The sequence below is a fragment of the Caretta caretta genome, chromosome 6, assembly GCF_965140235.1.
Source record: "Caretta caretta isolate rCarCar2 chromosome 6, rCarCar1.hap1, whole genome shotgun sequence".
Classification (NCBI taxonomy): Eukaryota; Metazoa; Chordata; order Testudines; family Cheloniidae; genus Caretta; species Caretta caretta.
The window spans coordinates 98,631,240-98,656,640 of record NC_134211.1 but is presented as its reverse complement, the minus strand read 5'-3'; the positions used below and the strand labels follow the sequence as shown (position 1 = coordinate 98,656,640).

General features: G+C 39.2%; 1 protein-coding gene across 8 annotated transcripts in view; it reads left to right on the top strand.

The window, feature by feature from the left end:
- EML5 (EMAP like 5) overlaps nucleotides 1–25,401 on the top strand; it is a 295,572-nt gene that overhangs the window by 56,458 nt on the left and 213,713 nt on the right. For all 8 annotated transcript variants that reach the window (XR_012669025.1, XM_048854106.2, XM_048854105.2 and 5 more), the window contains exons 3-5: nucleotides 591–689; nucleotides 1,792–1,860; nucleotides 13,637–13,822. Coding sequence is in view for 7 of the 8 variants with exons in the window: in XM_048854106.2 (XP_048710063.1) it covers nucleotides 591–689; nucleotides 1,792–1,860; nucleotides 13,637–13,822 (354 nt within the window). In the remaining variant the exon portion in view is untranslated. The remainder of the gene's footprint in view (nucleotides 1–590; nucleotides 690–1,791; nucleotides 1,861–13,636; nucleotides 13,823–25,401) is intronic.

The window sequence follows — 25,401 nt, the reverse complement described above, 5'->3', positions numbered from 1 at the left end:
AACACTCTCAGCTTTAACTTCATTATTTTTAAAGAAATATTTTGTTTAACAGGTTTTGAAGATGTAAAGATAAAGATGAAGTGTTTATTCTTTACCCTTCCTTGAAATTTTAATATTAATACTTACGTAAGTGTTTACAGGATCAGGGTGTACGTACTTTAAATTTAAACTAACTTCAGTGGGACTGCTCACATACTTAATGTTTAGCACCTGCATTTTTACAGAATTGAGTCTTAGGTACAGAGTAATGTTTTATGTTTTATTCACATTTGTATATTGAGGACATTTCAAGAACAATATTCAAAATATTAATTTGGAAATATCTATTAATATCTGTTAAGGTACTAGTTAACCTCAGGTTTATAAAGTGTATTGTTCTTCTACTGACACAATCTCCATGGAAGTTTTTTGCTTACATGAAGACTAGCACTGTGCCCTGTTGCTCTATTTTTTCCTCTGAAATATATATACAATTAGATTTCTTTTAAAAATCCAGTTATGGTAAGAAGTCTCTCAAAATTAAATGGGAACATGATTCAAATATTGATATTTTCCTTTTTTCTTTTTTTAAACTTCTTGGAAATTATCAGCGTTTGGTCTCAGTGGGTCTGGATTCAAAAAATACAATATGCGTGTGGGACTGGAGAAAAGGAAAAATGTTATCTATGGCTCCTGGTCATACAGACAGGGTAAGCATAACTACTTAATAAGAGTATTGGTGGAATTTTGATACATTGAAACCTCTGTGTGTACATATTGGGAATTTTTGTTTTCTGAATAACAGCTGTTTTAGATTATAGAAGATGATCGTGTTAACTTTATTTGAGGGAAAATATATGCGTCATAAATATCTATGCTTTATGTGATATGTAGTTCACCACATATTTATGCATAGTCTGTGGAGACCTAGAAGCATATATTGAAAGGTGTCATATTTGAGGCAACTCTAGACCCTACTTCTCGTATGGGAAAACCAAAGTGTGCCAAATCTTTTTAACTCTGGAATTCATTCGGTGTATGTGGCTTAATAGTTGGGAAATACACACAGTATTTTGGAGACCATTTTGAAGCAGGCTTATTCATAGCTTTTATACAAATGAAAGAACACTCAAAAAGAACACTGTTAAGACATGTTACAAGAACTTAAACCAACTCCATTTAACAATAATATACATTTGGTGACTATTTTCATTTTTATTGTCTTGCTGGCATTTAAAATCTTCCAGGCCTGTGAGAATATCACCAATAACTCCTTCAGAGCATTCTGGCAAATAGATATTGAACTTTATCTCCTTATCAAGCTTCTAATTTAGACATATAAATCTAAAGATAATACATAAAAATGAGAAAAGGCAAAAAAGAACATTAACCTGCACAACTTCACAGTCCTCAAATATCAGAAAATAACAGCATTAGACTTCTGTGTGCCCCTTTTTACATAATCACATATTATTTCTCAAATGCAAGATAGGATTTTTTTCTACAACTTATAAATAGACACACAGCATCTTCTGTAACTGTACAGTATGTTACTTTGGGTATGCCAGACAAATACAGATAATGAAAGATATTTATATAATGTACAATGCAATTTAACTTCTGAGGGGAGGCATAAAAAATAGTCCCAATAAACTTCTTTGAAAAGCTCTGAAATAGCTTTCTGCCATCTGTAGGTCAGTAGATTTTGTGCTGTTTGTCATCTTGATGTGAATTTGTGTTATTTTCATTTATATCTAAAATTATACATGTATTAAAAATGCCATCTTTACTAGCATTCTGATTTATTTGCAGATATTTGATATTTCTTGGGATTTGTACCAACCAAACAAACTAGTCAGCTGTGGTGTAAAACATATTAAGGTACTGTACTAAATTTACATTTTTCTTATATAAATATGTTGTTATATTTACTATCACTTTTTTTGGTAAAACAAGTAATTATGGAATCTAAAGGGAGGGGAGGGATAGCTCAGTGGTTTGAGCATTGGTCTGCTAAACCCAGGGTTGTGAGTTCAGTCCTTGAGGGAGCCATTTAGGGATCTGGGGCAGAAATTGGGGATTGATCCTGCTTTCAGCAGCGGGTTGGACTAGATGACCTCCTGAGGTCCCTTCCAACCCTGATATTCTATGATTCTATACTTTTATATTTAATTTAGATAGGAGGCTTGTATTCAGAATCTTACTAATAAATCACAAGCAAAAATATTATTGCTCATGAGATATTCTGATAACTTTTCTATTAATAGACTGTATTAGATTCAGTTGCTGCTTAATATAAATTGAACATGTAAATTGGAAAAATAACATTGTTTGTAATTAGACAACTGCTAGTGCAGTTTCTTTTTTAAAAAGGACATGAGAGTTCTTCCACAAGATACAGTGAAGTTAATTAAAAATAAAGTATTATAAAATATACTGTTTTGAGATCCTAAGTAAGTAGTGGTGGTGGTAGTGATGATGATATTTTACTACATCCTACTTTTGCTGATGTTGGCACACAGGGCAGAAACTAGTCTCTTCCATCCATCTCTGTCATTATCTGCTGCTTCCATCTGCTCTAGGGTGTTGAGATTGACTGTTCTGTCCTCTCTGCTAAGGGTGGTGGTTCTTCTCTGGGGTGCCCTTGTTTCCTCGCACCAGTTGGTTTCCACCTGAGAGCTTTGGGAGTCTGTACGTTGGCATGCCCCATATATGTCCAACATTTCCTTCTAATTCTAGTGGAGATAAGCTGCTGGTTGATAATTTCTCAGATCTCTTCGTCATTGATAAAGTCTCACTATCCAGTGCCCAGAATCTTTCGTAGGCATTTATTTTCATAAGCATCTAGTTTTCTATCTAACATTTTAAGATCTCCAGCTCTTTCAGCTGTATGTTAGCACTGAGATTACATTTTAGTTGAAAGTTCAGTTTTGTTTTGGTACTGTGTATCTTTGATTTCCATAGGTTGTTGAGTTTTTAGTGAATGCTGTGGATGCGTTTCCTATCCTTGATATCACTTATTTCACAAAATCTCTGTTAGCTAATATGGTGCTGCTCAGGTAAATGAACTGTTCAACTGTCTTTGTTTTTGCCTTCCGATATGTTGCTGTTGCTTGACGCTAGTGTTTCAAGGACATTTGTTTGTGAGTCCTGCTTTGCCTGATATTTTTGCCAATGTGTCTGTCTTTCTTTGTAGCATTTTGGAGGTGTCGCTCAACAGAGTGATATTATCAGCAAAATCTAGGCCTTGTGAGCAGGCATTTGCCATCTACCCATACTACGTCAGTGTTTGTGTTGCTAATGTGCTTCTTAATTATCCAATCTATGGCAATCCCAAACAATAATGCTAGTGTCCACATTGAACCGTTGTGTTGTCTGGTTGTTTACCCTTACAGAGTTGTTTGCATCAATATATTTAGTCTTGATGATGACAACTTTATCTGGAATTTCGTAAAACTGAAGAATATTCCACAATGTATGCCTATGCAGTCTGTTAAATGCCTTTTGAAATTAGACTAAATTGATAATAAGGGGAGCCTGCCATTGTATGCATTTTTCTGATAGTCCTTAGTGTGAATATTTGATCTACACAGGATCTCTTCGGCTTGAATCCAGATGCTTCTTCACTTAACTTTGCATCCACTGCCTCTTTCATCCTGTATAGTATCACACTATAGAAGACTTTTCCTGCTACAGAGAGTATTGACTCCTATCCAGTCGTTAGTCAGTAAAATCACCATTTTTGAGTATTCTGAGAATTATTCCATGTTTCCGCTGGTTAGGAGTGGTCTCTCTTTCCCCAGACCTCATTAAACAGCTCTGCCAGTTTGGTTAGGGTTGTAGTGTAAAGTGCATTTCTGCTGTGATTTGATCATCTCCCTCTGCTCTGTTGTTTTTGAGCTTTTTGACTGTAGCCTATACTTCTGACATCTCTATGGGACCAATGTTGATATCAAGTTGGTCAGGTTTGAATGTTTCATTGAATTCTGGTGCTGAGGCTTGGTCTATTGAGGATTTATTTAAAATGCTGTGCCCATCTGTTATTCTGTTCTACCTCAGTTGTAAGCATTTCCCTTCTTTATTTTTTATTGTTCCATTTCCTGTTTTGAAGTTTCCACACAGGGTTGTAGTTACGAGTTAAACGACTCTGAGGTTTCCTATCATAACAGCAGCTTCAGCTGCTAAGTCTTAAACATAATGCTGTTTCTTTTTCCTTGCATTGCTTTTCACTGCTTTGTCTGTTTTCTTGTACTCCCTTTTTTGCTTTTTCCAATATTTCATTGATCTTAGCATTCAGGAGTTTTCCTTTTAGTGTTTTACTTTGATCAGTAAGATGCTGTATCTCTTGGCTTATCTAATTCTTGCTTTGTTTATGTTGATATCCAACTACAACTGCTGTTGGTTGAATCACATTGTCACTGAGCACTGCCCACTTTCTTTAGGTCCAGTTGTTGCCTTGTCTTCCTCTGCCTCTGGCAGTGCCTCAAATCTGTTACTTAGTTGAAGTTGGAGTTTTTCACAGTACTTTTTTTGTTTTTTTCAGTTCTGTACTGCGGATTTTCTTGCTGTTTTCTTTTAAAGTTGAGCTTTCCCAGATTTAAATTCAGTTTGGCAAAGCTGTTGGCATCTGCTGCTCGATATGCCCTTGGACTTTGGATAGATGACCTGTATCTTGAGCTAATGCAGATGTGATTGATTTGTTTTTTTTATTTTGGTTTTTTGTTTTGCCAACTGGTGAATTCTATGTTTCTCTATGTATGTTGTTATGAGGCAACAGGGTGCTTGCAAGAACTGGGTTGGACACCATGCACAATTAAATTAATCTCTCACCATTTGGGTTTAATGATTCCCAACACACACTTCCCCACTGATCTTTCCATTCCTTGGTTATCACATCGTACTTTAGCCATCAGAATGAGTAGATCATGTTTTGGTATTCTGTCAATCACATTTGGAGTCAATTATAGTACTTATCTTTATCCTCATCACCATGTTCCTGTGTCAGAGCATAGCATCATATTATTGACATGTTTAGGAATCTGATTTGGAGCCTTGCACATATGATGTGTTGGTTGATAGGTTCCCAGTTGAAAAGTGATTTTTCTATAGAATCTGCTATATTGACTGCTACTCCTGCAAAGAGTGCATTGTCACTAAGACCTGCATAGATGAGATGTTTCTTCTCTTGCTTGGAGTGCTTCTTATCCACACCTGTCAGTCTGCTCTGACTGATGCTCAAGATTTCAATTTCATAGCTGTTCATCTCCCTCATGATCTGTGAGAGCTTTGAAGTGTTTTCTTGCTGTCAGAATCAAACTTTTGGGGGTCTTGTCTTCCAGAGACTGGCTTTTACTGGGAATCTTCATGTAGCATGAGGGGATGGCAGTATTCTCTACTGAGCAACCATATTTACCAGAATGGTAGCTTGGCTCCATTTTCTATAACCAATTAGTTGTGTTGGTTTTTTTTTAACAAGGTTAGGTGGTTAGATTTGAGCTCAAACCTCCTCACTTTGGCCCTGAGGATGTCACATGGGACAGAGCTGTGTGCTGATTGGGCCACAGGTTGAGAAACACTGCTGTAGATTATTTATGGATTTGGGACTACAACTGAACACTCAAAAATTGACTCTAACTCCAGTGCAACATCTAGAATTCATAGGAGCATATCTAGATGCAGTAAAGGCCAAAGCCTTCCTCCCACTACACAGGTTCAACACTAAAAAGAACAGGAGTACTTGTGGCATCTTAGAGACTAACAAATTTGTTAGAGCATAAGCTTTCGTGGGCTACAGCCCACTTCATCGGATGCATAGAATGGAACATACTGTAAGAAGATATATAAATATAGATATATACAGAGAAGTTGGAAGTTACCATACAAACTGTGAGAAACTAATTAGTTAAAATGAGCTATTATCAGCAGGAGAAAAAAACTTTTGTAGTGATAATCAAGACGGCCCATTTAGACAGTTGACAAGAAGGTGTGAGGATACTTAATTTAAGGAAATAGATTCAATATGTGTAATGACCCAGCCACTCCCAGTCTCTATTCAAACCCAAGTTAATGGTATCTAGTTTGCATATTAATTCAAGCTCAGCAGCTTCTCATTGGAGTCTGTTTTTGAAGCTTTTCTGTTGCAAAATTGCCACCCTTAAATCTTTTTACTGAGTGGCCAGAGAGGTCAAGTGTTCTACCGATTTTTTGAATGTTATGATTCCTGATATCAGATTTGTGTCCATTTATTCTTTTGCATAGAGACTGTCTGGTCTACAGGACAGGCCCAACAAAGAAAATAACAGAACGCCACTAGCTGTCACCTTCAGCCCCCAACTAAAACCTCTCCAGCACATCATCAAAGATCTACAACCTATCCTGAAAAATGATCCCTCACTCTCACAGATCTTGGGAGACAGACCAGTCCTCGCTTACAGACAGCCCCCCAACCTGAAGCAAATAGTCTCCAGCAACCACACACCACACAACAAAAACACTAACCCAGGAACCTATCCTTGCAACAAAGCCCGATGCCAACTCTGTCCACATATTTATTCAAGTGACACCATCATAGGACCTAATCACATTAGCCATGCCATCAGGGGCTAGTTCACCTGTACATCCACCAATGTGATAGATGCCATCATGTGCCAGCAGTGCCCCTCTGCCACATACATTGGCCAAACTGGACAGTCTCTACGCAAAAGAATAAATGGACACAAATCTGACATCAGGAATCATAACATTCAAAACCCGGTGGGAGAACACTTCAACCTCTCTGGCCACTCAGTAAAAGATTTAAGGGTGGCAATTTTGCAACAGAAAAGCTTCAAAAACAGACTCCAATGAGAAACTGTTGAGCTTGAATTAATATGCAAACTAGATACCATTAACTTGGGCTTGAATAGAGACTGGAAGTGGCTGGGTCATTACACACATTGAATCTGTTTCTCCATGTTGAGAATCCTCACACCTTCTTGTCAACTGTCTAAATGGGCCATCTTGATCATCACTACAAAAGTTTTTTTCTCCTGCTGATAATAGCTCATCTTAACTAATTAGCCTCTCACAGTTTGTATGGTAACTTCCAACTTATCTGTATGTATGTGTATATATATATATCTTACTATATGTTCCATTCTATGCATCCGATGAAGTGGGCTGTAGCCCACGAAAGCTTATGCTCAAATAAATTTGTTAGTCTATAAGGTGCCACAAGTACTCCTGTTCTTTTTGCGGATACAGACTAACACGGGTGCTACTCTGAAACCTGTCAAAGGTTCAACACTGTAACAGTCTTAATCCACACCGTCCAAATCAGCCCCCACACCTCGGCCAGGAATTGCCTTCAACTACTGGGGCACATGGCAGTAGGCACCTTGTAATAACTCATACAAGGCTTCACCTGAGTTGCCTTCAGGCATGGCTCAAAATGATATACGCACCAGACAGACAGACTGAACAAACCACTGTTAATATTGTTGATAATCAAAGACTCTCTCAAATGGTGGAAAGACCACAGCATGTCTGTGCGGGGTTCCCTTCACTCAGCCACCTCCAACATTGGTACTGATAACAGACGCATCTTTACTGGGCCAGGGACCTCATCTAGACGACCTCAAGGTTCAAGCAAATGGTCCCTCTTGGAATCAACACTGCATGTCAATATGTTGGAGCTCAGAGTGGTCATTATCGCCTGTTCACATTTCCTATCATTGATCAAAGGCAAACATAAAGGTTATGACAGACAACATAGCATGTATGTTCTACATAAATTGCCAGAGCAATTTTGTGCAGAGGCAATGAAGCAATGGAATTGGTGCATTCAGCACAGCATCAACATATCATCTGCCTAACTTCTGGGTATACAGAATACCACAGCGGACGTCCTCAGCAGGACATTTTTGCAGGAACACATGTGGGAAATGGACTTCATTGTTCTCCAGAACATATTTCTGCATTGAGGAGTCCCAAAAATAGACACATTTGCGACCTCCAAAACCAATAAATGTTTCCAGTACTGCTCCAGAGCTGGACTGTGGCATCATTTGCTCGGAGACACCTTCCTCTTTCACTGGAATATGGGTCTCCTTTACGCCTTCTCTCCAATTCCTCTCATTGAAAATCCTGCCCAAGATAAGAAAAGAAAGAGCAAAGGTTATTCTTATAGTCCACATGTGGCCAAGATCGGCATGGTTCCTCAATTAACGATACACCTTCCAGTCAAACTCCAGCTCCTTCCCCACCTCCACTTCCAGAATGCCAGACAGATCCACCACCCCAACTTGCAAGTTTTCCGACTCAAGGCATGGCTTCTTGATGGTTCGAAAGCATAGAGATATCCTGTTCATAGGATGTTAAAGAGGTGCTATTACATAGCAGAAAAACATCAATTTGTCACAAGTATAATCCAGAAGAGGAAAAGATTCCAAATCTGTTGACTCAAAACATTTTACGCGAACGTCCCTTCCCTCCCACTGGTACTAGATGACATCCTAGATCTAAAAAGGTGAGGATTATCTCAAAACTCAGGAAAGGTATATCTTGCAGCCATAATCACCTTTCCTCATAAGATAGACAGCTACTTTGTAATCATTCATCCTACAACAAAAAGCTTCCTTAAGGGTCTGAGTAACCTCTTTCCACAAGTCAGATGCCTGACACCAACATGAAATTTTTAACCTGGACCTTAACTGTCTTACAAAGTCTCCTTTTGAACCCCTGGCCATATTCTCAGTTACACAGCTATCTGTGAAAACAGCATTCCTAGTAGCCATCACCTTGGCTTCAAGAAATGGGGAAATAGGCACTCTAATGGCACAACCAGCCATGGTGGTAGTGGTGTTTTAAGAGATCAGGTTGCACTGAGACCACACTCCAAGTTCCTCATGAAAATATCCTCTGCTTTCTCCATAAACCAACTTATTCACCTCCCAACCTTCTTCCCAAAGCCACACCATGACAAGAGAGAAGCAATATTGCATATACTTGACATCAGGAGAGCATTGGCATTCTATTTGGATATAACAAAAATTTTCAGAAAATCTCCTATTCCTTTCCATTGCAGAGGTGTCTAAAGGATCCTCAGTTTTGAAACAAAGACTCTCTAGAGGGATATTGAACTTCATTACTATTGCTATTGTACTCACAATCTTCAACCTCCATCTGGAGTTCATATTCATTCTACGAGATCTGTTTCCACTTCTGTCAAAAACGTTCCCATCAAAAATATATGCAGAGCAGCAACTTTTGCAGAACATTGTGCAGTCACTCATGACTCAGCATCAGATGCCATGTTTGGCTACACTATATTGGCATCAATATTAGACTTGACTCCAAAGCTCCATCGGGGTCCTGCTGTACAGTCACCTACAGTGGAACACCCATAGGGACACTACTCAAAGAAGAAGCGGTTACTCATCTTACACAGTTGCTGTGGTTCTTTGAGATCTGTGCCCCTATGGGTGCTTCACAGCCTTCCCTTCTGTTTGTGAGCTCTTAATAAGAGGCTGTGCAATAGAGAAGACACTTAGGGTGGTTAACTTGTGCAGCACTGGATAGCCTTGAGGCAAGGCATGAGACAGGGAGAGCACATGTGCAGGCCGAATGGACACTGCTAGCTGAAATCTCCAATCTGAGGCGCAAGGATGCGGATACATCTACAGTGGAGCACCCATAGGGGGACACATCTCAAAGAACCACAGTTACTGCACAAGGTGAATAAACCCTTCTCACACAATGGGGCTCATCCTTCTCCTGTTCAAATACCTTCTATGTCCACCAATAAGCAGCAAGTGAGGTGGTCATCTTAAAAGCCCATACTGATCTTGATCCTAGGTTACTACCCTTCTCACCCATCTTTAGCATCTGTCTGTCCATCCTCCTTCCAAGCATTCACTGGCATTGTTTTGAACTAGTGGGTCTTATAGTCACCAGAGATTATTCCATTCAGTTATGGTCACTGTCAAGCTTCTACCCTGCCTCCTCTTCAGGGACCCTTCTTTCTCAAAATTTATTGAGGGAGCAACTTTAAATAGAAAAGCTGAGATTCTGGAGCACAAATTGGTGGCTGGGGGGTGACTGGGGGAAATGGGTATCCCTGTATATGCCCCAATTTGATCCCTAATTTAGACTAAAAAATGAGGAGTGGCCATTGAAATTCCTTATAGCTATTTGTTTACAAAGATCTCTGGGAGTACTTTTTTAAAAAAAATATTTTTTATCATTGACAGATGGGAAAATTATGTTGCTTGTAAAGAGTGAATGTGGGGATTAAACTATTTTTGCTTTGTTGGCAAAAATGTTCAGTGTGTCAGCTAGATTGCATACAACTTTGATTTAACATACTGTTTATCATGTAGTTTAAAAACTTCCATTAGCTTGATTACTACTTAACTTTCTGCCACTTCAATACATAGCGCAACACTGGCAAATTAGGCCTCCTGTCTTTTGCCAAAAACAATTGTATAATTTAAAATGGCTCAGATTGCTGAAGTAACCTATTTGTTTATTTTAAAAAAATTAGTTTCCTTTAGCAACTTATAATTAACAAAATCCGTTTTAATTAAATCATATTCTAAGCATCTTTAACAACTAGGCTGCAGCTATTTGGTCTTTCATTATTTAAATAAAAAATCCTAACCCAAGACTTTGAATAGCATCCTGATTAGGCAAGAGGTCAGACTTTTTAAAAATGATGTTCCTTTTTAACATCAACAATTATTTCTCATGCTAGGAATCATTATATAATGATCTACATCTCTGGATAGACTTCATATTGACTAGGTATTTGACTGGAGAATGCAAATTATTATATTATTAAATGGAATTGCCTAAATCAATTGAAATGACAAGATTCTTTGGAATTACTTTCCTCATATATGCTATTCTCTGCTCTCATATTGTTTGTGGGTGCCTGATCTGTACAATGACTGTACTGTTATTTCTCAGGTAATACAGTATGTGAATCTCTGTACTGCTATAATTAACCAATCAGAGTTCAAGTGCAGGGATTTGCATAATCAGTGTATGGTTATTTCTCAATAACTACTGGAAATATGAAAATCTTTTTTTAGGTAACTGCTACAATCCTTCTACTAATGGCCTTTATTCAGAATTTTTAACAGGTTGTGAGCAAGAAAAATGATGATTAAGAGTCTAAATTAGTATAAAGAGCTACTGGGAAAATGATGGATCATCTCTTGAGACAGTTTGTGTTACCTGTTTGCGGTGAATGAAGTAAAATGCTACATGACATTCAGCACAGGGTTACAAAATTGGCACAGCAGTTCCTGAGCACTCTACTGCATATTTATGTGCATAGAAAAAGAAAGCAGGATTTTTCAGTAAAATACAAGGTGAGGCAGCCTGTATGGCCACTGCTCTGCATTCCATACCAGGAAAAGGAAGGATAGAGCAAGAGAGTGAGCCAATAGTATATCCTATAACTCCAGCTCTGAGGATACTGTATTTGCAGACCTAGTACCTGCCAAGACCTTTGGTTACGGAGTGGTCAATAAGTACTAGAGCTAGGTAAATAACTTATTTTTCAGTTTGCTAGTAATTCCAAAAAAAGCAGGAGGTTGGTTTGGTCCAAATCCAAAAATTGTGAAACATTTTGGCAGATCAATTAAAATCTATTTCAGTCAAAGAAACATGTAGTTTGACCCAAAATATTTTGTTTCAGGCATTTTAAAAGGGCTGGATTCACAAAAAGAGAAGGGGAAAGGAGGTGGGTGTTGTATAATGGAAGATGTAGTCCAGCTGAGGAACTCATCCCATAGAGGAAGTTAAGGGTTCAAACAACAATGTTAACAACATTACACTTAGTTTGTATGTATTAACATTGCTAATATTCCCTTAACAGTTATGCTGGTTGACGGGTTTTGTGTTCACATTTTTAATCATATTTCCTAATATTTCAAATGGCTAACGAGGGACACTGCACTGTTCAGGTTTGGCCTTTCTGCCCCTTCATAGACAGGCAGAGGGATGGCCAGGCCAAACCTGAGTGGCGATGCAACTCCATATGCCAGATCACAATGCCACTCAGTTTGGCTACCCTCTCAAACGGGGGGCTCATGGCAAACTAAATATAGGAAATGTTCTGCTTCAACTGGGATAAGGGACTTTGAGGGAAAAAGTGGTACAGTCCTGTGAAACTCAGAACTGAGAGATCTGCATACAATATCACTTTAATGAAAATGTGTGCACTCCAGTTTCCTTGTTTTTTCCCTAAAGACAGAAAAAAACCCCAAAGCATAGGGCAACTAACTTCTACTGATAGTTCTCCAGGTGTCCTTTTAAAAATTATTTCAATTTATCTAAATGCTCCCTTCCAGAGCTCTGTCTACATTACTACAAAATATATATATATATTTTAAAAAAATCTGTAGCATAGACCAATTGGCCCAATGGCTGAATTTAAAAATCTTCACATATCTAACTTGAAATTAAAACTCTCCCAGCACTTGTCCCTATTCACATAAACACCTTTCACACCCCTCCCAAACAAATCCAAACATATCAAGTTGTGGTAATGCACAGAAACTGAAAATTTCTTTCTGTAATCTCCTCTTAACTGACATGTAGTGTGTGCTTTCTCTTTCATTCACACTTTTCAGTAAAAGAAATCGTCATTATTTATTGGCTTACTACTTGAGTTGAGATCTATTGTGATGTTAACTAACATAGCCAAAGAAACATCCTCCTAGAAAAGAGTAATTTTGCAGTTTAGAGGGCTTCAGATGTTCAAGTAATGACTGCACTTCCTATTTTCCATGTTGAATAACATGAATCTTGCATATACCTGCTTGTGCTGAAACATGCAAATCATAGCTCTAGCTCCTGAACATCACACTTCTACTGTTGGTCTGAAAAGATGTCACTAAAGCACAAAGGATATTTTCTGTATTGCATAATGAAAAAAATCCAGATAATTTCATTATGAAACAACTCTTTTAAATAATTACAAAAACAGCAATAATATTGAACCTAACACTGAAAGTTTGGTCAGTAAAGACATTTGAACTTTATTTTAAAACTGATACCAGGAAACTCTTTCACACAAAAGGTCACAAATATATGAATGTAGTATGCTTATTGGAAGTAAAACACTTTGGTTAGCTGAAAAACAATTGCTACAGGTGGCACTCTGGAGAACCAGAGTAATGAAAAGAATACAATACTTTGAGTCTCTTGGCTCTAGTATATTTCTCTCTCACTCACTCTCAGATATGCATGCACTACATCAGGGATCGGCAACCTTTGGCACACAGCCCGCTAGGGTAATTCCACTGGCAGGCTAGGCCGGTTTGTTTACCTGCCACGTTGACAGGTTCGGCCGATCGCAGCTCCCACTGTCCGCGGTTTGCCGCTCTATGCCAAAGGGGTCTGTGGAACGCGCAGCCAGCACATCCCTTGGCCTGCGTCGCTTCCCTCAGCCCCCATTGGCCTGGATTGGTGAACCGCAGCCAGTGGGAGCTGTGATTGGCCAAACCTGCGGACGCGGCAGGTAAACAAACCTGCCCGGCCCACCAGGGGGCTTACCCTGGCGGGCTGCATGCCAAAGGTTGCCGATCCCTGCATTACATTGTTTGCAAAATTCACAGGACTTTGGCAAAATAAACACCATTTTTATACCATATGTTTTATCTATCAGTTCTGGAGCTTGTGTGGCAATTCGTTGACACCAAAGCGTGGTGTTTTTGGCAAGACTGGTGATCTCCAAACTATACTCTGTCTAGCCTGTGCAAGAGATGAAGTGACACATTCTGGTGCACTTAATGGAGATATATATGTATGGAAAGGAATTAATCTCATACGGACAATACAAGGAGCACATGCTGTAAGTATATTTATGTTATAATTCAGATTGTTTGAACAATGCACAGCTTTGGAAGTTGATTCGTGTGTAATGAATAGCTCAAAGAAGCTTTTTGAAATATTATTGTTGAGATTATTTTTTATTTTCAACCAAAATATTTAAATCTAAATCTGAAGAGGTTTTTTTTGCCTTTACATAATTTTTCTGTATCCTTCCCATATCACTCTAGACCGTATGCTTATGTGGAGGAGACAAGTGGAGAAAAAACTCAATAATCCTGAATTTAATTTCTACATGCAGAGCTGTCTTTGTCTCTTTTTTTTCCTCCAGGTGTTGTAACTAGTGTGTGTGACAATACAAGGCAAGGTTCAACATTTTAAGATTTCTCATCTGCTATTCACAAATAAAGCCATTAATTTTTCTGACATTTTTAATCTAAGAGAAATTTACTTGGTCGCACTATTAGGAGTATATCAAGTTGACTTTCTAAAACAATTCCTTATGTTTGAAGGTGGATTTTAATTATGGACAGTGGTGTACCTTACAGATAATATTAAAACTCAGTGTGTTATGAACAAATTGATCCAATGAGACACAGAATGGGAAGAGAAGAAACTTTTAATTTTCTTACTGCAGTGGAGCGGCAGCTCTACAATAGTTAAGTTGAAGACCAGCTTTCGGTTTATAGCTTGACTGTCATAAGCGCGCCAAAATCTGTACAGTTACTGGGATGCTTTCAAATTTTCTCCCTTGTGTGGGTGCGGGGTTTGGTCAGTGAGCCAAATTTGGAGCTGTTGGTTCCTGAGATACGGCCCCATGTGGGGAAAAAGACTTTTCTTAATGTTAACATATTCTGGAGTGAATTTTTGCTCACAGATAGAGATCAAACTAGGGGGAAGAGGTCATCACGCAAGTATCTCAAATGCTTGAGAGTTACCCCAATGGAGTACATGCATCTACTAGCCCTGTGGGGAAAATCAAATTAAAACATTATTAGTTAAAGACTTCTCTTGCAGTGCGCAAGATGAATTACACTGAGTATATGCAGAGAAAGAGGTTATCTGGAAAACTACCTCTATATCATAGGATCTTGTGACTCTGATGTTATGTAATGGTTATTGGCTCTGAGTACCACCCGTGGCACTATGAATTCAAATCCAATCCAGAGCAGAAAGCAGAAATAAAAAAGGAGGCATCTTGTTCCGGTCTCCCTCTGTCAAAGGGTTGTTTTGTTTTTTTAATTGTGGGAAAATGTCATCTGAATACATCAGAAGGCACTTAAACTGTTTATTGAAAAGAAAATAAATTACACAAGCAAATGTTTGCTGGGAGGAGAGGGTGATATTGCATTAATTTAGATGGAATATAGGTGCCCAAAGATGTTAACATAACCCAGTTGCTGTCCAACGTTAAACAGTGTTAAGCAAGGTTCAGGGTTTGGTATACAGAGACCTTAGCCTGCTTAGTATTATGGCAAATACCATTAAAAACCTTTTATTAAAAGGTAGTAAAAAGGTAAAATGGTTAAAGCATTTGAAATGTTGTTAAAATGAAAGCCTTACTTTACATTTCTTGTTCCCTTTCCCTTTAGTTGGAGAGAGGTTTGAAAGGAAAAAAACCCTTGTTTAACAGTGTTCAGTGGTAATAACTTTCCTTTTCGGGTAAAGAGAAGAAGTTAGTTGAGATTGGCTAGATCTGTTATGGCTGCTTCTGTTATAGTTCAATCCTGTTTCATCTTCAGTGGTATTTGGGATGCAGCTGAGGGTGGTAGAAGTGATGATGTCATCTGGCTTCCACTCTGGTCTGGTCAGGCCATCCCTCAGGATCAGGACAAAAAAGGTCTGGTCCCAGGAGACAGTAGGGGTGGCAGTCATGATGGTGAAGCTTGCTCCAATAGCTTTTATTCTTCTTGGTTTCCCTCTGAAGGCTCTTTCTTTAAAGATCCAAAAAGGGACTGATGGGTGAAATAGCCGATCCCCTCATTAATTTGTCCACCAATTAGGCCTAATATACAACACACCAATTTTGGTTAATTTCCAGTTCCATATCTTCTGTTTTTACCAAGTATGATTTAAATGTTTTCCTTGAGTTATATCAGTAGGCCTTTCTGTTTGGATTTACTCCGATTTTATTGTAGCTGTTCCCATCAACATTTGTTGTTATAGGTTATTGTGATATCTTATGAACTCACTTTTAACAGTAGAATTTACAATTAGGGTAAATTTGTAGATCAAATTATCACAACAGTGATTGGGATGGAAGAGTAGGGGAGGGGAGTTTGGGGGCATGCACTAAGAATACACTGCTGACACTGGGATAAGGAATTGAGAATGGGCATGCTTAATGCATATCACAGCCTCTGCAGCACTGGGTTTGGGGGATGAGTGCACCCACTGACATGAATCGAGCAGTTCACACGTATCAAAGCTATTGTTTCAGGCTATATTTATCTCCATCGGGTGTTCTTTCAGCTGAGAACATCTCACTGAAGTGGATGGGTCACTTAACACCTCTCCGAAATAATAAATTTTTAAAGGAAGGTAATGTAATTAATGTAAAATCAACTTGAGTTTATTTAAAATAGATCCTGTCAAACTAACTTGATATCTTTTTTTTTTTATGGGACTACAAGCTTGGTTGATAAAGGTAATAGGGTTGTCATAATAGACTTCTGTACGGCATTTGACTTGGTACCTCATGACATATTGATTAAAAAAATTAGAACGATGTAAAATTAACATGACATATTAAATGGATTAAAAACTCCCTAAGCGATAGGACTCAGAATGTAATTGTAAGTGGGGAATCATCATGAAGCAGGTGGATTTCTAGTGAGATACCACAGGGATCACTGTTGGCTCTGTGCTATTTAACATTTTTGTCAGTGATGTGGAAGAAAACCCTAAAATCATCACTGATAAAGTTTGCAGATAACACAAAAATTGGGGGAGTGTTAAATAATAAAGAGTGCAGGTCACTGATTTAGAGCAATCTGGATTGCTTGGTAAACTGGGCACAAGCAAACAATGTGTTTTTAATATGGCTAGAAGTAAATGAATACATCTAGGAACAAAAAATGTAGGCCATACTTAGAGGATGGGGATTCTATCTTGGGAAGCAGCAACTCTGAAAAAGATTTGGGAGTCACGCTGGTTAATCAACTGAACATTAGTTCCTAGTGTAATGCTGAGGCCAAAAGAGCTGATGCAATCTTGGGATGCATAAATAGGGGAATCTCAAGTAGAAGAGAAGAGGTTATTTTACCTCTTTATTTGGCACTGGTGCAACCGCTGCTGGAATACTGTGTCCAGTTCTAGTGCCCACAATTCAAGAATTATGTTGATAAATTGGAGAGTTCAGAGAAGAGCAACAAGAATGTTAAAGGATTAGAAAATGTGCATTGTGATAGACTGAAAGAGCTCGCTCTATTTAGCTTAACAAAGAGAAGGTTAAGGGGTAACTTGATTACAGTCTATATGTACATATACATACATTAGAAAACATGCATTGTAGTGATAGACTCAAAGAGCTCACTCTATTTAACTTATCACTACAACACATGTTTTCTAATGTATGTATATGGAGAACAAATATTTAATGGTGGGCTCTTCAGTTTAGCAAAGAAAGGTACACCATGATCCAATGGCTGGAAGTTGAAGTCAGGCAAATTCAGACAGGAAATAAGGCATAAATTTTGTCAGTGAGGGTAATTAACCAGTGGGAAAATTTACTAAGGGTGATGGTGGATCACTGACCATTTTAAAATCAAGATTTGGAATTTTTTTTTGGTTTAGACAATTCATATTGATTGGTTAATCCTCCTACTTACAGTCCTGGCCCAAGGATCTCTGCTCTGCCCTGCCAGGACCACAGCCTTCCCTGCACCTTACCCCTGCAGGGATCGAGGGTCACTGGCCCCGCAGCCCTGAAGGTAGCCCTCTGCGGGCCTGCTGTCATGACCCCATTCTCACACCTGTGACAGCAGGGCTGCAGAGGGTTTCCTGTGCTGGCACAGGGCTGGTGACACCTGGTTCTTGCAGGCGCAAGGTGCGGGGAAGGGTGTTGTCCTGTGGGGCCTTCGTAATCCCAGCTAGTGAGGGAGCAAGACCATGGCAGCAGGGCCACAGAAAACTTTGTCCTGCGAGAGAGCCAATGACACCCATAACTAATATGACACCCATAACCCATAATGACAACTCATAACTAAGTTAACACAGAGTTAAGGTTGCCTGGTGACCCCTCATGACCTTCCAAAACGTCAAGTTCAGCAGAACTCAAACCTCTGACAACCAGGAAATACCGAGTTAAGGTAAATGCCTTCTGTGCAAGGTGCCCCAAACCATCTATAATGCAGATACTTGCACTCTGCCTTTCAATGTAATGGACAGGCACTTCCTTGTACCTGCACTATGCTCAAACACTGATCCTACTCCTCTGACAGAATATCACACTTTTTACAACCCCTTCACACTTGCACCCAGGATGCCATCTTTTCCCTACCAGTCATTAAATCCAGAGACAGCTCTTATAAGCCACCTCTCTACTGACAGTACTCATGGCAAGAAGACCCCATGCCCTGCTACTGACACAACTTACACAATTCTGTATTAAATGTTGCAGACTGGAACCTCAAGGTAAACATGTACCTATTTCCTTTGATTGCACACGTGGAGAGTCTCAGACCCAGTTTTCTTCATATCACAGTCATAGCTCTGACACACTCCTCAAATTACTCCCCAGGTCTCCTCATATCACAAACACACCTATGCCAACTTGCCCCATCTACTGACTCCAACGTTCAATACAGCTGCACCTAAAACACTGAAAGCAGCTGGAATATACGCAGATGATTCCCAGTGGCTCTTGCCAGCTCCGGGGAGGCAGGGGCAGAGCTAAGGTTGCATGGGCATTTACGTTAACTTCGTATTTCCTGGTTTTGCCGAACTTGATTTTTGGAAGGGCATGAACTGTCTGTCACTAGGCAACTTTAACTCTGCATTAACTAAGTTTTTTTCCATTTAATATACCAATACCTGCAGTCTGGGTAACATGCAAGAAGAATTGAAAAGTCTCACTGATGAAAAGAAATTAGATATAGTTGGCGTTACTGAAACTTGGTGGAATGATTTGCATGACTGGAATGTTAAAATCACTGGTTAGAACATGTTCAGGAAGGATCGAATAGGAAAAAGGGGAGGGTGGAATTGGGTGGCATCTGACATTAAAGATCCATTACCTTCTTTTAGAATTAGTGCTAACTCAGAAATGCAGAACTTGAATGCATGTGAAGCAAAGCGCTAACTATAAAGCCCAGCAGGGGGTACTAGCGGTGCATGTTACAACCACCAAATCAAACCAGAGAACAGGATCAATTACTCCAACACCTACCTTTAATGTATAGAAAGTAAACATGTGATGTTATGGGTGGGGACTTCCATTTGGCAAACATATTATGGAGGTTTAATGCAGCCAATGGTAAAACATAATTAGCTTCTAAAAATATGGGTGATGGATTTTCTAACAAAAGGTATTGCACCCTACATGAGATAATTCTATTTTGGATTTTGTATGATGGATAAAATGAATTAATCATTATACTAGAAGCTGGTGGTTGCTCAGGGAACAGTGATCATAAGCTGATTACATTTAATATGGCATTTTTACCAGAATGCTTACCTAAATGTGCCACGCTTCTTAGTGTGATAGAGCAGGCAAAAGTCTTTTGTTGCTGCCCATGATGACAATTTTTCTTCTGTGAAATCGTTGGAGTCATAACCCTACAAACTGTGGTGGCTATTGAAGTTGCCAACATAGATGGCGGGGTGGCTTGCAGGTGGCCACACTGTAGAAGGCCAGTTCATTAATGGGAGTTTACAGACATTCACTACAGTCAAGTCTCTGACCTTGATGGTGATGGAATTAAGGGACATGTTTGGGAGGACCTGAGTAGTGTTCTTCAAGTCATCTTTGACATGGGTTGACTGCTGAGACAAGGATGTATCCATTGATCTCTCTGGTGGCTTTCTCGCTCGGTGTGTGTTTCCTGCAGAGCAAAGATGTCAATTTCATCTGATTGTAGGATCTTTGTGAGGTAGTCGCATTTTGTGCTGGATAAACCCTCAATGTTTAACTGCATTATATGCAGTGAAGGGTTGGCATCTGGTTTGACTTAGAAGGGGCTGTTTTTAGAAGGGGATTTTCTGGCTAGGAGGCCTTTTTCAAGAATGTCTGTCACCAATTTTACATTAGTTGTGCTTACTCCTGTAGCAGGTTTCAGAGTAACAGCCGTGTTAGTCTGTATTTGCAAAAAGAAAAGGAGTACTTGTGGCACCTTAGAGACTAACCAATTTATTTGAGCATAAGCTTTCGTGAGCTACAGCTCACTTCATCGGATGCATACTGTGGAAACTGGTTATCATCCCTCCCCCCATGCTATATGTCTGACCTTTTCTTTGTCGCAGGATGATAATGGCAACTTTGTCATCAGAGACTCTACACACGTGAAATCAAAGGAAATAAGTACACATGTACTTTGAGGTTCCAGTTTTGATGACTGTCCCAACAGACTACACAGACCCATTGTGATATAGGTCAGTCTCCAAATCCCACTATTTTGCTCCATCCTGAAGCCTCAGTGTGGAACTTTCGGAAAGCAGTATAATAGAGAAATCTGTGATGTGGATCCCTCTGACCCCAGCCAATTATCGTCACTTGGTTAGCCTTATAACAGCTGTCAAAGTCAGTATTCCCAGGGGATACAGAAAGGCTTTCACTCCCTGCTGGACACTAGAGTGAAGAACTCCTTTGGCAGTATACGGCAAATGGACAACCAGATAGAGCAAAAGCTTTGTTCGATTCTTTGGACTCGTCAAGAATGCAAAGATAGTGCGACACTTTGGAGGCCCTTGACCTCACAAAGTCAAGTTGAAAGGTCTGGTATCTCCTCCATGCCCTTGGTGGAGTGACGCCTGCAATCTATAAATCTCCGCAGGTGAGCCCAGATGCCATAGCGTGGCAACTAATTGCCAACTCAATTGACAAAAGCACCATAAAGTCAGTAAAGAACTCTATAGTGCCCTCAATTGATGCCAAACATTTTCCCAATTTTCTGTGCCCAATTTAGTGGAGGAGGTGGACAGTGGCCTCACTCAAATAAAGACTGGAAAAGCAGCAGGTCTTGATGACATATTCCCTGTGGTCCTAAAGCATTTGGGCCAAATAATGAGAAAATGGCTAGCTGCTCTCTCTACCAACATCCACTCCTCAGGGAGAATAGCAAAAGAATGGAAAGGAGCAAAAATTATAGCTGTTCTCAAACCAGGAAAAGAGGCAGCTAATGCAAAAAGTTATTGACCTATAGCGCTTCTTAGTGGCTGCTATAAGCTATTGGAGCAGCTTCTGCTTTGCAGAATGAAGCCATTAGTGGAGGAACTGGTCCCCCAAAGAACAAGCTGGTTTCATAATAGGCAGAAACTGTAGTAACCAAGTCGTTGTGTTGACCAGCTATAGAGAAGCTGGCTACAAATGGCAACTTAAAACAGCAACAATATTTATCAATCTTAATTCCACATACAATACAGTATGGCAGAAAGGACTTCTAACGAAGCTTGCAATAGCCATGTTCTGTTGCCCTAGAATTAGGCTCATCATTGAAATGCTGAACAATCTCAGATTCACGGTGTATCTTGGTGATGCTATCAGCAGCCTGCAAAGACTGAACAACGGACTCCTGCAAGGGTCCGTTTTAGTTCTAGCACTTTTCAACTATCTATCAGCAATTATTCCACCAACATCCTCCCACAAGTTCATGTACTTGGATGACATGGCGCTGGCTTCTCAGACTTCCTCATTTGAAACCTCAGAAAAGGTTCTAGAACAGGACCTACAAACACTAGAAACCTATTTCAGGGCATGTTGGTTAAAGCCAAATGCCTCAAAAGCAGGGGTCTCAGCTTTTCATCTGAATAATACCCAGGCCAAGAAGACATAAAACATCAATTTCTGTAGGTCATCATTGATACATGGTCATAATCCAAGGTACCGGTGATAACGCTGGACCGCATGCTCAGCTTCCATCTCCACCTTGAACCAACCAAAAGGAAAACAAAGACCAGGGTCAACATCATACAGAAGATTTCAGGAACATCTTGGGGAAGCGACACCTGCACACTCTGAACATGGACACTAGCCCTAGTCCATTCCATAGTGGAACAGTGTGCACCAGTTTTGGAGTAGAAGTCCACACACCATTTTAGTGGATACTGAAATTAACAAAGCTCTTTGCATAATTAGTGGCACCCTCATATCAATACCAGTTCCATGGCTATTGGTACTGGCTAACGTTGTGCCAGCAAATCTCCGAGAGGCTGTGACAGTTAAGGAAGATCATAGCAAATATCACACTACCGGTCCCCCATGATCTGGAGCACCACCCTCACCACCAGCTAAAATCAAGAAAACCCTTCTGGTCTTGTGCCACAGCCCTCTTTGTGGAAGATAAGGACATTTGCAGAAGATGGTCTGAAGTCTAGGTGGCTACCGACATACCAAACAAAATCTAATTGATGACCCAACTGTGGAAGTGCCAGGCTTCTCCTTCCCACAGTGCATACGGATAGCTCTAAACCATATCCACATCTAACATGAAAGATGAGCATACTAACTCCATGGATAGAAAGTGAGGAAATCGCTGAACTGCAACTGTGGCGTGGTACAAGCTGTCGGACACATCACGGACGATTGCCCAATCTATATTCATGCTGGAGGCGTCACAGCCATTCACATAGCTACCCCTTGTGCTCTCGTCTGGATAAGAGACCTTAAGATCCAACTGTAGTCACGCTGTTTCTTTCACTGTTCCACTGTTGCCATATGAAAGAAGATGATTTAACATGGCAAACAGAGGACAATCGCAACCAAAAATATATATGCCTGGTGCTTCAAAGGGGCTAATTTCCCAATGCTCAAGAAAATTGAGTGACATTGTTTGGGAGAAAAAAATTAGACTGAAAATTGGGACTATTTAAAGAAGAATATATAAGATGATCAAAAATCCATGATTCTACAATGAAGGAGGATGACAACTTTGGCTAAAAGCCCATCCTATTTCAGTGAAGTTAAGGCACCAATTGAAAATTAAAAAGCGTTATATAAAATAGAAAAATGGGCAAATAGGTAGCAATTGATAAGAATTAGAAGTTATGAAGTGCAGAAAATTGATAAGGGAAGCTAAAGACATCAGGGAAAATCCAAGGCTGGCAGGGCTAAAGACAAGAAGAAGGATTTTAAAAAATGTATCAGGAACAAAAGAAATTCTAGCAATGGTGTGGGCCCATTACTAGATGGAGATGGTAAAACTGTTAATAATGAAGCAGAAAAGGCAGAAGTGTTCAGTAAATATTTCTGTTCTGTATGTGTGAAGAAGCAAGATGATAAACTCATTATTTGAGGATATTAAAGTACTTTCCAGGCTATTACTAACTGAGGAGGATGTTAGACAACATCAACTAGGGATAAACATTTTAAAATCAGCAGGCCCAGATAACTTGCACCCAAGAGTCCTAAAAGAGTTGTCTGAAGAGATCTCTGGACCAATCATAAGATTTATTAAAAATTAGAATATTGGGGATATTTTAAAAGACTAGAAGAGAGTGTTGTGCCAATATTCAAAAAGAACAAGCTGAATAACCAGGATAACTACAGGCTGGTAAACCTGATCTCGATCCTGGGCAAAATACTGGAAAAAGTTGATATGTGATTCAGGTCATAAGAAATACAGTGTAGGAATACAATTAATGCCAGTCAACATGGTTTTATGGAAAATAGGTCTTTTAAACAAACTTGATTTCAATTTTTTATACAGGTAACTTGAGATATATAGATATCCATATATATATATACACACACACACACACACTTAGACTTTTGTAAGGTGTTTGACTCAGTACCATGTGAACCTTGATTTAAAAATTAGTATTATATAATATCAGTAGAGCACCTGTTAAAATGATTAAGAACAGATCTAACTAAAAGATCTCAAAAAACAGTTGTCAATGGGGAATCATTTTTGAATGGAGGTGTTTCTAGTGGAGTTATGCAAGGAGTGGTACTATGCCTGATGCTATTCAATATTTTCATCGATAATCTGGAAATAAACATAAAATCACTACATCATTTACAAATTATAACAGCAAAAACTGGTGAAATGATAAATAATGGAGAAGATAGGGAAATCATACAGAGTGATCTGGATCATTGGTAAGCTTTGCCTATTCAAACAAAATGTGCTTTATTATAGCCAAATGCAAAGTTATACATCTAGAAACAAGGAATGCAGGCCATGCCTATAGAATGGGGGACTCTAGCTTGGAAAGCAGTGACTTTGAAAATGATTTAGGGGTTCTAATGCATGAGTAACTGAAAATAAGCTCTCAAGAAGCTAGGAAGAGAACTGCAGCGGGCTGAGAATGGATGAGCAGGAAGGAATGTAACAGCAGGTGTGGGTTGGAGAGTTAAATTTATTTGGAGCAGGAGCTGAAAGGGTGGGTAAGAGATGGAACTGACCAGGAGTTTGAGAGGGAAGGCATCAGCAGGAGGGGCAAGAGCTGAATGGAGTAAGAAGACAAAGAGATATACAAACACACATTGGTAGCACTTCAGGAGCTTAGTCATAGATGGTGGATCTGATACAGGAAAATTAATACTAAAGCCATTAACCAAAAAAACTTATCAAAGCACACTACTGTGTCATTAGAAAGACTAGGCTATAGAAAGTTCTTAGTTGCAGTGTTTTATGGATAGTAATTGAGAAATGATCTATGAATTTCAAACCCTTTATACGTTCATATTAATGTGTAATAAACTATATGATATATTATTTAAAACAAAAAATATCACTCTATATTTTAAAGACTGTTGCATACTATGGTTGAACTTTGCACAGTAAGTTCAGATGCTTTCTCAATAGCTGAATAATTTATTTTGGGATATGCTTTCAGAGGTGAATATTAAAGTTGTGTGGACTGATGCCAGAGGCTGAGGTTAAATAACAGGCACCCAAGCATCATGCATCCATGGTGGTACGCTGAGCTTTAATTAAGTATAGATGGAAACAATAATTTAAATGAATGTTTTAAAGCTGGTCTTGTTGGCCAACACAGTTTGTCACCCAGAGTTTTGTTCCTATTGGACTGGCTAATTATGAATTCAATCAACACTGACCTACATTTATAGTGTAAATATATAGGAAAATGCTTAATTATTTTTAGATTTCTATAGTGAAATACACTCCTTTCACATGTCATGGAACACATTTCCACAATATAATAAAACTTTGAGAGAATTTTTTTATTCTTTCAAGGCAGAAGTTAACAATAACATTCCCTAGAAAAAATACTCACTGTCCTCACCAACTTTCATTCATAAAAATGTTTTAGAAAAGAGATTGGCTTTGTACTAGCCTGAAGGTGAACCAATTTGGGCTTTGCTGGGCAAGTAAAGGGAGTGAATTCCAGAGTCAATGGCCTTCCAATGGGAATTTGCTTCCCCGAGACTGCTGCGGGGGGGACAGTTACCTCAGGTGTTATAGCTGATGTCGACTT